Source organism: Perna viridis, chromosome 2 (assembly GCF_037379345.1).
Source record: "Perna viridis isolate PV_CMFRI_1.1 ecotype Kerala chromosome 2, ASM3737934v1, whole genome shotgun sequence".
NCBI lineage: Eukaryota > Metazoa > Mollusca > Bivalvia > Mytilida > Mytilidae > Perna > Perna viridis.
The window spans coordinates 1,801,445-1,815,291 of NC_142446.1; the positions used below are offsets into that span (position 1 = coordinate 1,801,445).

The 13,847-nt window shown below is 33.4% G+C and overlaps 1 protein-coding gene across 3 annotated transcripts in view; it reads left to right on the top strand.

The window, feature by feature from the left end:
• Positions 1-13,532, top strand: part of LOC148623263 (uncharacterized) — a 37,416-nt gene extending 23,884 nt beyond the window's left edge. For 2 of the 3 annotated variants that reach the window (XM_088564996.1, XM_088564995.1), the window contains 4 exons: positions 312-1,537; positions 6,087-6,243; positions 7,635-7,803; positions 9,878-13,532. In XM_088564996.1, coding sequence (XP_088421122.1) covers positions 312-1,537; positions 6,087-6,243; positions 7,635-7,803; positions 9,878-10,061 — 1,736 coding nt within the window. In that variant the 3' untranslated portion in view covers positions 10,062-13,532. Of the gene's footprint in view, positions 1-311; positions 1,538-6,086; positions 6,244-7,634; positions 7,804-9,877 lie in introns of those variants that run through there. The other variant, XM_088564998.1, reaches the window with a different exon arrangement.
• The last annotated feature ends 315 nt before the right edge of the window (positions 13,533-13,847 follow it).

Sequence of the window (13,847 nt, forward strand, 5' to 3'; positions counted from 1 at the left end):
TATTAAAGTTGTAACGTTTTGGTGGGAGAAAGCGTGAGAATGAAATTACTGAATTTATTTCACAGTGCGAATTATTGAGTAACTTAGTAGGAGTAATTTACTGACTTAAGACTATGATTCAAACACATATCTACAGAAACTGAAATGATCCCATGAAAGATTTAACATTTATACAAGTATTTTATTGACAACTAAGTTTGGCTGACAGTATTTAATAGTATTAATTTGATGATGTATTTGTTGCATCAATTCTTTTTCCTATTATAGATGAAGTAATTTTCCATATGTACATATATGAATGTTTTTTACAGGGTGTCCATCATGTTACTATTACACTCCAACTGCTTCACCATTACACCACGACACATGTCACCACGGTGTTTCTCCCTATGTTTGTGATGATCCTAAACAAAGTGGTGATCACACAGAGATTGATGTTGTTACACCTAATATACCATTGAGTGTTCATTCTAGAGATCAACAATCAAGCTGCTTGTTTGGTAAAACAATTGAAGATGGTGAGTGTGAAATAGATGTAGTAGGTGGCGTTCCTCCTGTAACCTTTACAGATAAGGTCACACCAGAATTGCCTAAGAAGAAAAAGAAGGATCCAGAAAAAGTTTGCACCATGCAAACTGAAAAAACGGAAAACAACAAAAATGGAAAACAAGCTCTCTGTGATAAAGAAAATGCTGACAAGAAAACTAGAAATGATAAAGATACTATGAAGAAAGTAAAGAAAAAGTTTGAATCAGATGTAGATAGGCTATCTAAGACTAAAAAAAAGAGAACATTGTGTATTTCTAGTGTTGAGGTAAAGGCCAAAAAGAAGAAAATAGAAGGTAAAAGTTCAAATGTAATTAATCTTATGAAAAAGAAAGACTTCAACCCACCCAAAAGTAGCAGTATAGTGACAAGTGAAAGCACACCTGATGCTTCTAAAGAGAAAAAAACAAGAACAATTGAATATCAGTCTAAATCAGATAATAAAAGTATGCAAGATAAAGAAATTAAAGTCTTGAAAAAGAAAAAAAAAACTGGATCAGAAATTGATAGGAATACTGACAAAACCAGTTTTCAGATAAATCAATCGAAATCTTATCTAAAGAAATCTCCTGCAAAACAAAATGATTTGACTGAAAAAGCAAAATTTAAAACTGCATTCGATGGGTCCAAAGGTGATAAAAAATCTGCTAAGATTAAAAATGATGTTATAAGTGGTCTGAATGACAAGAAAGAAAAGGGCACTTTCAACAGAAGTAAAAGTGTTGATTCTAAAGGGACAAAAAAAGACCGCTCCAAAACAGATTTATATAAAAGAAGTCAGAGTTTAGATCCAAGGCCGTCTAAAAAGGAGATTTCCAAAACTTATCCAAAAAGGAAACGTGCAGCTTCTTTTACCAGGCAACTGAGTACAGAAACCATTCCTAAAAAAGTGTCCTTGATGGAAAAGAAGAAAAAAGTTGATACTAAAAAGGTCAAGACAAGGAATCATAGCTGGGAATTCAACAATACAGCAGAGAAACGCAAAATCATGGTAACTATCATAACATGTCAAAGGAAGAGATATTGTTCTACTACATGGTAACTTTGGTAACTAGTTTAAGGGAGGAGGCAAATTGCTTTACTACATGGTAACTATGGCAGTTAGTGAAAGGGAGACATTTTGCTCTACTACAATGGTAACTATGGTAACTAGTTTCAGGGCGACATATTGCTCAACTATATTGTAACTATGGTTACTAGTTTAAGGAAGACATATTGCTCTACTACATGGTAATTGTGGTAACTAGTTTAAGGGAGGAGACATACTGCTTTACTACATGGTAACTATGTAACTAGTTTGAGGAACACATATTGATCTACTACATGGTAACTATGGTAACTAGTTTAAGGAACACATATTGCTTTACTACATGTTAACTATGGTGACTTCTGGTAGTTAAAGGGAGACATATTGTTCAACTTCATGGTGACTATGGTAAAATGTTAAAGGAAAATAAATGTTGCATGTTATAATGGTGGTCTTCTTGTACTCTACTGAAAAATGTTTTTTGTTACATATTTACACAAATTCATACACCTTAAATCTATATGACTGCAAAAAAATGGTATGGCACTGTTATTGTCCTTGACTGTGTATTGTCCATAGACGCTTGGTTTTTAGCTCACCTGCCCAAAGGCCATGTGAGCTATTGCCATCACTTGGCGTCTGTCATCGTCGCCCGTTGTCGTTGTCGTTAACAATTATACAAACCTCTTCTCTGAAACTACTTGACTAATTAGAACCAAACTTGGTATGAATGTTTCTTGGGGTATCCTGCATAGAACTGATGTAGAAGAGATTCGTCAAAAAACATGGCCGCCATTACTAAAAATAGAACATAGGGGTCAGGCAGTAGTTTTTCACATATATCTCCTAAACCGTTAGGTTTAGCTGAATTCTGACACAGGTAAAAGTGTTTAGCATGATGAGATCTATCTCTGGTCAAATTTTGGTTTTAATCCATTAAGTCGTGTTGGAGTTATTGCCCTTTTTCAATGATTTTTGCTATTTTTAATGTTATTTCTTTCAAAAATCACTACTTGACCAATTGAGACCAAACTTGGTATGAATGTTCCATGGGGTATCCTGCACAGAAGTGATGTGGGGATTTTTGATTCGTCAAAAAACATGGCTGCCGTTACTAAAAATAGAACATAGGGGTCAGACAGTAGTTTCTCACAAATATCTCCAAAACCGTTAGGTTTATCCAAATTCTTTCATGATCTGAAATGTTCCATATTATTAGGACTACAAAAGTCTTCAGACTCCTTGTAAGAGTTATTGCCTTTGAAAAGGAGAAAAATAATTTTTTTTTAATAGTTTTCAGTCAATATCTTGAAAACTATGATAGATTAAAAGAAACTTTCAATTGTTGAAAAGATCTTGTGATAGTCCTACCAAAGAATTCCTGACTCAAAATTGTTGGACAACTTCTTGTTTAATTTTTTGCCTTTGAAAGGCAAAATTCAACAAGGTGAGTGATTCAGGCTCCTGGGAGCCTCTTGTTGTGAGATAACTTAAGTATTAGTCGATTTGGTCTTCATAAAATTTTATCACAAGATTTTAAATAAAAAAATTAAGGTTTAGTATTGATTTTGGGGGTTATGGCCCCAACTGTTTTAGAATTAGGGGCCAAAAAAGGGCCTAAAAACAAGCATTTCATGGAATTTAACCATATAATACCAATAAAAGCATGTCTATGATATTGTTCCACAATATTCTATCCCATACTGTTGAGACTTGGATTGACCTTTTGGGTTAAAGACTTGAACTCTTCAGATATTAGGAGCCAAAAAGGGGCCCAAAACAAGCATTTCATGGAATTTAACCATATTATGCCAATAAAAGCATAGGAATATCTATGATATTGTTCCACAATATTCTTTACCAAAATGGACAGACTTGGATTGACATTAGGGAGAAAAGACATACTTTTCAGAAATAAGGGACCTAAAAGGGGGGCCAGAAACTTGCATTTTCCTGATGTCCAGACAATAACTTTACTGTTTGTTAATGAATCTTTTTTAAATTGTATTACAAGATACCTCAAAAGGAAGACTGGGACTGATTTTTAGGGTTGTGACTTGAGCCAAGTAAGAAAAAAATTGGGGCCAGAAACAAGTATGTTTTCTGATTTCTTAGTGATAGCTTGTTTATTTCTTGCCTGATTTTGAATTTTTTTTTATTAGATTCCTTATGAAAAAAAATCCATGCATGCATTTTTTTATTTAGAATTTAGATCTCCTACAGTTTTCAAGTTATGAGGGACCAAAGGGGACCACACCTAAAAAATGGACTTTTAATACCCCCTGCAAATGAAGTTTGGGGGGATATATAGGTTTCATCCTGTCTGTCCTTTTTTTGTAAATAGCTTGTGGCATCGTTATGAAACTTTGTGGGATGTAGTATAACCACATGGACACATGCATACACTACTGGCTAAAATAATGACTAAAGTGCCCATGCACAGTCAAAATATAACAGGGAAACAAGTAATGTCAACTTAAATGCTCATTTCGTTTTACCTAGTCATATTTTGACCATATCTACACTTAAAATGTTCATTAAAAACACAATTTGTCGAACTCAACAGAAAAATATGTCGACTCAAAACGTCAAAGCAAATTTAGTGTTGTGTAGAACACAAAATGTCTAACACAACATTTTCATGCATTTAGGTGGGCACATTTTGTCTACAACAATGCAAAAAGTTTACGTAGACATTTTTTCTCGAACGCAACCTCGAAACACTTTGTTCAGTTTTAGATTGACAAAAAATGACTTGTGCAACATTTTTTACTGTTGTGGTAGACAAAATTTATTTCTCATAGACAAATAATGCTTTGATTGAGACATTTTGTGTTTGTATCAGTCAAAAACAGCTGTGGATGGTCATGTCAGTCATTATTTTGTCTAGTAGTGATACTGTCAGGAATTTATGTTTGGTCAAAAATTGTAGAAATGACGGTTGTTGAACTTTGGTGTTTTTCAGCAAAACCTGGTCTCATGTGTTGTCCGCAATTTGCAGGCTTGTATATTAACTTAATAGGGTGTTAAATAAGCATATGGAAATGTGCATATTGTCAGGATTTTATGTTTGGACAAAAATTATAGTAATGACAGCTGTTGGACTGCGTCAATTTTCAGGAAAACTTTGACTGAAGTGTTGTCCACAACTCAACGATATGCAGGATTTTTGTAAAACTTAATGGGGTGTTTAATTACCATATGGAAATGGCATATTGTCAGGAGTTTATGTTTGGACATAATTTGTACTTAGGCATTTTTCAGCAAAACTTGGTCTTATGCACTCTTTCTTAGTGACTTGCAGGATTGTTATGAAACTTGATTGAGTGTTAAATTACCATACTGGGATGTAAATGACGTCAAGAATTTATATTTGGGCAAAAAATGTAGAAATGATGCTGTTGGACTTTGGCATTTGTCAGCAAATCTTGGTCTCAATCATTGTAACTCCCTAACTCCTCCTTAAGGAATTGCAGGATTGAAATGAAACTCAATGGAGTGTCAAATTACCATATTGTGATGTGTGTATTGTCAGGAATTTATTTCATGTTTACAGTAAATTTGCAGTTGTATTCTGTTATTTCAACAACAAAAAATACTACTGATTTCTGTTAAGTCCCGTTAGGGGCAATGTCTAGTTTATTTTGGTTTGGTTTTGATTTTTTTTTATTGGATTCCATCTGAAAATACCTGCCTAAATACAATAAATAGTTTGCTTACCCAATTAACCCTATCATTTACTGTTTTTGAGATAATGAGATACAAAGTGATCCATGAATACATCCTGAAGCAGACCTTTATACTTAAATTGAATTTCAAAATATTGTCCAATATTGTGTCCAAATGAGTTGTTGTGTCCATAATGAAACTGCAAGTCCCTATGTTTAGTGTGTCCAAAACTAATATGATGTCCACACTTGCCATGCTGTGCTTAGCAAAGCTTTTTTTTTTGAAAGATGATAATGGTATTTGTTTCACTGTGTGCATCGGATGATTGTCTTTATTTAAACATGAATATTTCACAAAACAAGTTGTACAGCATAGACCATCACAGACAAGTTGTACAACATAGACCATCTAAACCATCACAGACAAGTTTTACATTATAGACCATCACAGACAAGTTGTACAACATAGACCATCACAGACAAGTTGTACAACATAGACCAATACACAAAAGTTGTACAGCATAGACCATCACAGACAAGTTGTACAACAGACCATCACAGACAAGTTGTACAACATAGACCATCACAGACAAGTTGTACAACCTAGACCATAAAAGACAAGTTGTACAACATAGACCAATACACACAAGTTGTGCAACATAGTTTGTCTTCTACCATAATATTAATTTATTACAATTAACTTATGTGATTTTTATCCTTGCTTAAACAAACTATTTTCAAAAATGAGTAACTTTACAGTTCTCCATGTTAGTTTTTCGGGATGAATCCACTGATAAATAGTATAATTATTAATATTTGTTTAATTTGATACCAATATATTACAGGTATGTGGATCCATTGAAGAAAGATATTGTTACCCTGCCATCAGACATACTGATGGGGATATCATCAATGTAAGAGATGTTGTTATTCTACGATCAGGCCCACGTAAAACTGACATCCCATTCCTTGCAAAAGTTACAGCATTCTGGGAAGAAAATGGTCAGTTTCAAATTTCTTAAACTAAAAACCTATTATTATACAGAGAATCAAGGTTGAGTTAAGTACTTTTTATTTTCTCAGTTATAATGGAGTTTATGCATCAGTCTGTCTATACAGGATGTATTATGGTATACCAGTGTCCGTCTGTTTTACAATTTAGGAACATTGGACTGGTTTCCAACTATATCTACACCCCCTGCAAACAAAGTTTTGGGGTAATAAGTTTCATCTTGCCTGTACGTCTGTCTGTCTGTCTGTCCGCACTATTTTGTTAGGATAATTGAATAAAACTCATCGCATCTTTTTTTTTAATTTTAACATATCATTTCTAGAGACATGGTGGAGGGCCTTATAATGGAGGTTTTTGCCCCACCACCTTTTGAAAAGAGGGGCTGTAAGTGGGGAAAATTGGTATTATCATTAGATTTGATGAAAAAAATTTGGTGAGATGCATTGTCCCCAACTTCTCAACAATTTCAGCATTATGAAACTTTATGGAGTATTAAATTACCATATCAAGATGTGCATATTGTCAGGAATTTATTGTGAAGTAAATTTGCAGTCATATTCTGTAATTGTGTTAACAAAAAAAAAAAAAAAAAAAAAAACTGATTGTGGTTTGGAGTTGGGTGTTTTAGAAATGGCAGCAAAAAGTCTGTGTCAAAAGTGTGTAATTTGTCTCCCATAAAAATTGTGTCCAAAGTGAATCGTGTATCCACATTGGTCCCAAAATGTACAGGGTTCAACAGGCTGCAGTGTATTAGTCCCATTAGAGGCAATGACTAGTTTTTGGATTCCTTATGAAAATTTCTGCTGTAGATGAAGGAATATAGTTATTGTTGGATGACTGCAAAGGGAGATAATCTAACAAGCATTATACATTTAAGTCCATGTGGAGGGGGAGGGTATTCTGTTGGTTAGCTTGCCCATAGTATTTCTAATTGTACATATCTTTTACATCTCCTTAGTTTTTTAGTTATAGGGATTGAAGGCAAATGTCTATAATTAGCTCCCGTAAAGCAGAACTTTCTTCAACTTTAATTGAATTTCAAACTATGTGTAATATTGTGTCCACACCAGATGTTGTGTCAATAATGAAGTGTAAGTCCCTATGCTTTAGTGTGTCAAATACTAATATTGTGTCCACACTTGCCCCAAGTGAACAGAAAGTCTTATCTGTTAATTTTTCATTAGATATGACAGTTGTTCAGATTACAGACATGGTGTATCATGGCAGAAATGTTTATAAATATTTGGTTTAGATTTTAGGATAACAATCTTGAAATTTTTAGAAATATCTTGATCTTTGAAACATTATTACATGTACACATGAGAAACCTGAAGCTCAGTGATGACTACTCAACTTGAATATTATAAATGTTGCTTTGTAGATGAAATGATGATGAGTTTGCTTTGGTATTACCATCCTGAACACACAGATACAGGACGTCAGTCACATCATCTGCAGAATGAAATCTTTGCCTCTAAACATCGTGATGAGAATAGTGTGGCTTGTATTGATGACAAAGGATATGTTCTTACTTACAATGAGTATTGCAGGTAATGTATATCTGTTACCACTTTTGTTTTTATGAATTTGAAATAACCGTAGGTCAATCCCCTCCCCACATTATCTGATACTATTCTGCTACAACATTAGAACCCATCTTTAGAATCAATCACATGATGGGTTGTACAGTGGGTGGGAATCTGTACATTTAAATTAGAAGACTTCAATTGGAGTGTCACTTCTCTTCTGTGATCAATTTATCATCATGCCTTTATGTGCTATAGGTACCGTGAATAGTTGCATTTGTCATCCTCGCTTATGATTATTCCTGTTGGGTTGTTTTAGGAGAAAATCGAAAATAAAGATGTCCAGATATTGTTTCCGTCATCGGACAGACTTTTAAGTCATAGACAACACTTCCATTCTGATATGTCTATTTTATCAGTTTACTAACAACCTTACTTTATAACATACAATATTTTTGCTACATTAACTGGTATCATATATTCCTTCTGGAAGCCATAAAATTGCAATTTCTTTGGACCCCTGCCCCTGGAACCAGTACATTGTGTAACATATGAAATTTTGGTTCTGTTAACAGGTCTGCACATCTGTCTTTGAAAAATGACTTTTAACAAGACATTGCTGGATTTATGATGGTGTTCGTTTACTGTATTGTCAGTCTGTACTAGAAATAACCAAAATACTCCATAAAGTTACAGTAATACCTTCAAAATTGCTACCATACCACCAGATTTGTCAAAATTAATACAGGAAATGGTAGCATACAATTTCTACGGGTCCCAAGAACTGGTACATACGATTGTTTTCACTCCATGAAGTTATACATTTCCTTAAATTAATATTTGCTTTGCATGTTACAAATTTTAAAAGTAAAAATCAAGTCTGAATAAGTTAACTTGTCATAGTTTTCCTTTCCTCTTTCGTCCACCCTGGACTTGACTTAATGAGGAACTCTGCGGGTTTCTAGAAATGCAGAGGACACTCCCCCTAACAGTGAACATAGTCTATGCTCCCAGTTTTTAGTGGAGTCGGAGTTGCTCATTTATTTTTGTTTCATTGTATTGTATTATTTCGGTTATTTTATGTTACTTGTGTTTGTCTGTTTTCCATGTCTTGTCTTTGTCCCAGGATTACATTCTTTTGATTTCCGCTATAATCTTGGTTCCCTTGATTACTCTTTGATTTCCGCTATAATCTTGGTTCCCTTGATTTCTCTTTGATTTCCGCTATAATCTTGGTTCCCTTGATTACTCTTAAAAAAAGAACAATAGGAAACCAAATCAGAATAAGTACAAAAAATACGGTAAGCGTGGAGCATGCACAATAAGGACTTCTACCAGGTAAATGTTCATGTTTTTAGCCCTGGAAGCAGTAAATTGAGTAACATACAAACTTTTGGTTCTGTTAACAACATGTCTGCGTACCTGTCTTTGACAAACTTTTGGTTCCGTTAACAACATGTCTGCAGGTCTGTGCATCTGTCTTTGGCTTATAACAATACATTCATGGATTTGTGATTGTGTCCGTACTACCTGATTTGTCAACATTGATAGAGGAATCAGTAGCATACAATTTTAACAGGTCCTCAGTGCATCATTAAAATTGATCACATGACTGGTTGTCGAGTGTGTGTGAGTCAATCATTCATCACAAGGTGGGTTGTACAATGCCATCAGAACAGGGCTGGGTTAGGTGCAATAGCACCATTCTTTTGCAATGTAAGAATTATCAAATGTATAAAATCTAGTTCTAGTGCCAAAAGTGTCCACAATTGTTCCATTTAAAAAAAAATTATCTGGGAGGGGATACTTAGACCCCTTTGCCAAAACCTTCAGACAGTCCTACTACTTGTGGGAATCACTCATTAGAAATGATTACATGATGGGTTGTAAAGTGTTGAACTAACTTGAATTATAGGAATGGGGAATATTTCTGTCCTAGTTGGACAAATACATATGTTCTGCTCTTGAGCAGTAGATTAATTCTTTGTTTTTCAGAAAAGCATTTCTTAAATAGTTTTAAGACCAAATGACTGCCAATTTCATTGTTATTTTTCTGTTAAGAAACATGTGATTATATAATGGGTTTCATTTTATATAGATACAGGGCCGAGAAATGTCGTGTTGAGAGTAATCTACCACCAAGGCTTATGGTTGTTCCATCATTAGGTGATAATCCTAGACTTATGAGGATTCCTTCTCCAAATGCTGATGTCAATACAGTGTATATGTGTAGGCAAGTCTATGATTTTAAACTCAGACGAATTCTTAAAAATCCATCTTAGATGTTTTTACATATTATTTGACAGTGCCATATCTTATAAGGTCCAAATCATGTTATAGATGTACAGCAGTGGTAAAAGAGTTTGATGAATGGCTAACACATACTCAGATTATTTGCTGATCTTGTTTAAAGTTCTATCCTCCTTTCAGAGATTTTTGTTGGCATCAAATAAAATGATAAATTGAAATGAAATAATGTTCAAAAAAGATTTTTTTTTTGTTTTTAAAATCTTAGATTTTTGCTGAGTTAACTATCTTTGTTTTTAATTGTCTTTCTAGATTCTAGTCCCAATGAATGATAAATTTTTTATTTCCAGTTTTCTTAAGTTGGTAACATAATACATTGTTTATAAAAATTATTCTGAGAGATTTTGTGTAATTTGTTGTTTTACATTGATATTGTTTTTGTAGATTATATTGTTATAATGGGGGTATTATTTAGAGTTTATACCATGTCTTTGTATATATTTTTAAATGTTATGTTTTGAATATATACTTATATACATACATATAATGTGTAATGGCTGTTCATTGTGTCAGGCTGTGGTCATGAAGATTGTCAACCCAAAAACTTACTCTGATGTTGTTCAAATTAGTAATCTGTGATGTTATTCTTTACTTGCCCCATAAACGTTCAAAATGAAAATATACTAAAGCTTATAAGACCATGTCATGGGGGGGGGGGCTACACAGGCAAAATTATTTCACGTGATTTTCACCTGAATTTCACATGATTTTCACCTGAATTGAGCAAATAAACTAAGTGACAGAGTTCATGTGTAATTCAGGTGAAAGGAGCCTTCACGTGAAAGAGTAATCAAGGGAACCAAGGTTACAGCGGTAATCAAAAGAATGTAATCCAGGGACAAAAACCAGACATGGAAAACAGACACACACAACAAAGAACATAAAGTAACTAAAATCATACATACAAAGTAACAAAAGTAAATGAGCAACTCGGACTCCACTAAAAACTGGGAGCATGGACCAGGTACACCGGTAGGGTAAGCCTCCTCTGCTTTTCTAGAAACACCCGCCGAGTTGCTCATAAAAAGTCAAGTCCAGGGTAGACAAACGAGGAAAGGTAAACTATGACCCGTTGAATAAATCAGTTTTCATGGTGCTGATGGATACATCATAACGATCCACGAGTTCATGATGACGACCATAAAACTTCTGTAATGATGACTTCAATCTTGTAACAACATAACCCTGTTCCAGAAGCCTATTTGTTAGACTTCTAGCGCGATACAAAAAGTCTGCGTAGTTTCGGCAAGCTCTGGCATAACGTATGAGTTGTGATATGAACACTCCATATATACTCTCTATATATAGTGGAAACTGAGATTGAAGGATCACACGAAATGTTCACATGAAATTCGTGTTTAGTGAATTTCTCATGAAAATCATGTTAATTTCATGTGAATTTCACATGAATTTCATGTGAAGCTCGATTAACATGAATTTCACGTGAAAAATATTTGCCTGTGTAGACATAGACCAAAACATTACTGAATCTATGTGAATTAGTTCTTTCCATGGTTGTTATTGATTTACCTCACTTTGAAGTTATCATTCAATGATTTTTCTAAATTTTCAGTTTATGATTTCAAAGTATTGATAGATCTATTATGATTTATACTTTTAAGTTCTATAATCATTCACACTGAGTGACATCTTTTCAGAGATCTTTCGAACTTGCCATTACCAATTTAGGTTGAAAATTAATAGTCTTATCAAGCAGCATTACACCAAGTAATGTAGTTAACTTCTGGGAATTAAGTTGGTCTTACCTTGATCGAATGGCCAATGCTTTAGGTAGTTATCTGGATAATTGACCAGGAGATATAAACTTTCTTTCATTCCACAGGTCTGATAGAAAATTCAAAATTTCATTGTCAATTTTCTGGTTCATCACCTGTGGGACTTCATCAGGTCATTCAAATAGTTAACTATATTACTTGCTGCAATCTTTTTTTTCTTAAATAGTGACATTTATGTCAGATAGTTTTGATAGTAAATGTTGTCACAGATTTACCTGTATTTTGCCATTATAATTCACTTTGTCTATGAGGTACATGTACTAGTATGGTGTATTTTATATTTTTGATGATGTATAGATATTGAAGAATAATTCATTAACAAAATATTCCTGGACCTCCTTTGTTATTTACTCTAATGAAACCATCAAGTGGATTTTAACCTTCTATCTTTGTGTTGATTAGGCGAAACACATAGCTTTAGAACATGTTAATCACCAAAACTTTAGCAGATACTTTCTTAACCATAAAAACAGTCAGTTGATGTTACATAACAAATTAAGAGGATTTGACATTTTTGTTGTGCAAGACTTGTACATTTTATAACAGATAAAAACTTCTGATTGATGAAAAGGTCATAATAGTATTTGATATACAATGTATACAAAAGTCGTCATTAAGCTATATGTGTATAACAACACATTATTGGAGTTATATCCGATTCAAGGCCAATATTTTTTGGGATATTTTTGGTTTCTTTCCTTAAAACTTATTTAGACAGGGAAAAAACTTCACATTAATGAAAAAATTTCTTATGACAAGGCCTACAAAAATTGTCATTGTGGTATGAAAACTCATAAGAGACCTTGATAGACCAAAATAACCATTTTGCTGTTTCTGGTTTCCATCTTAAAAACTGAAATTGATTAAAAAAAAAATTTCTAAAATGAATCTTATAGTTGACTCAGATGATTGGTAATTAATTATATTAGATCTTAATTCACTATCAGATGTTTATTAAGATGAAGCAGATTTTTGTATTTTCTATTGGTTAATAGGGCAATAGTGACCAGTGATTAGTAGAAAGTTGTCATTTCTGATCTTTTTATATACACAAAATTTGGCAGATGTGTTTTTTTTTTAATTTTATTTACACTTAAAAAATAAGAGAGTAAGTTACTGATGACCTAGCTGGGTTGTCTGTATTACATGTGTTTGTTACTGATGACCTAGCTGGGGAGACTGCATATTACTTGTATTTGTTACTGATGACCTTGCTTGGGGAGACTGCACGTTACATGTACTTGTTACTGATGACCTAGGTGGGGAGACTGTCTATTACATGTATTTGTTACTGATGACCTAGCTGAGGTGACTGTATTACATTTATAGGTTACTGATGACCTAGCTGAGGTGACTGTGTATTACATGTATTTGTTACTGATGATCTAGCTGGGGAGACTGTGTATTACATGTATTTGTTACTGATGACCGAGCTGGGTTAACTGTGTAATACATGTATTAATATAGATTTTTTTCTGAAATACAATAAAATATAGATAGAATCTGTCAGGTGATGAATGTATTCCAAAGTTTTGTGTAGATATTGTCTTTCAGTCGTTGCAAATATAAAAATGAAAATGTTTTTTAACTAGGGGTTTAAATGAATTACAAATGGTGCAATCTAATGCTTCATTAAATATGTTTTCAAAATTTTTGATTGTTTAATGCCCTGATATAATGATCAGAAGTTATATGTATAGGAATGCCATCAATTTTGTCTGCTAAAAATTGGTGTGTGACAGCAGTAATTGTCATTACTTAGTATTTGGTAGATGACTGTCTGTCTCAATCACACCACATCTCCTATTTTATATCATCATAGCTTTAATGTTAGAAGATATCATAATACTAAATTTTGAGATTGCTACAACCACTCACAACATTAAATTACAAAATTATGTCAAAAGTTTCAACATGATTTCATTGAGTATTGTAAGGATACTATTTTTTGAAAGAAGAAACATC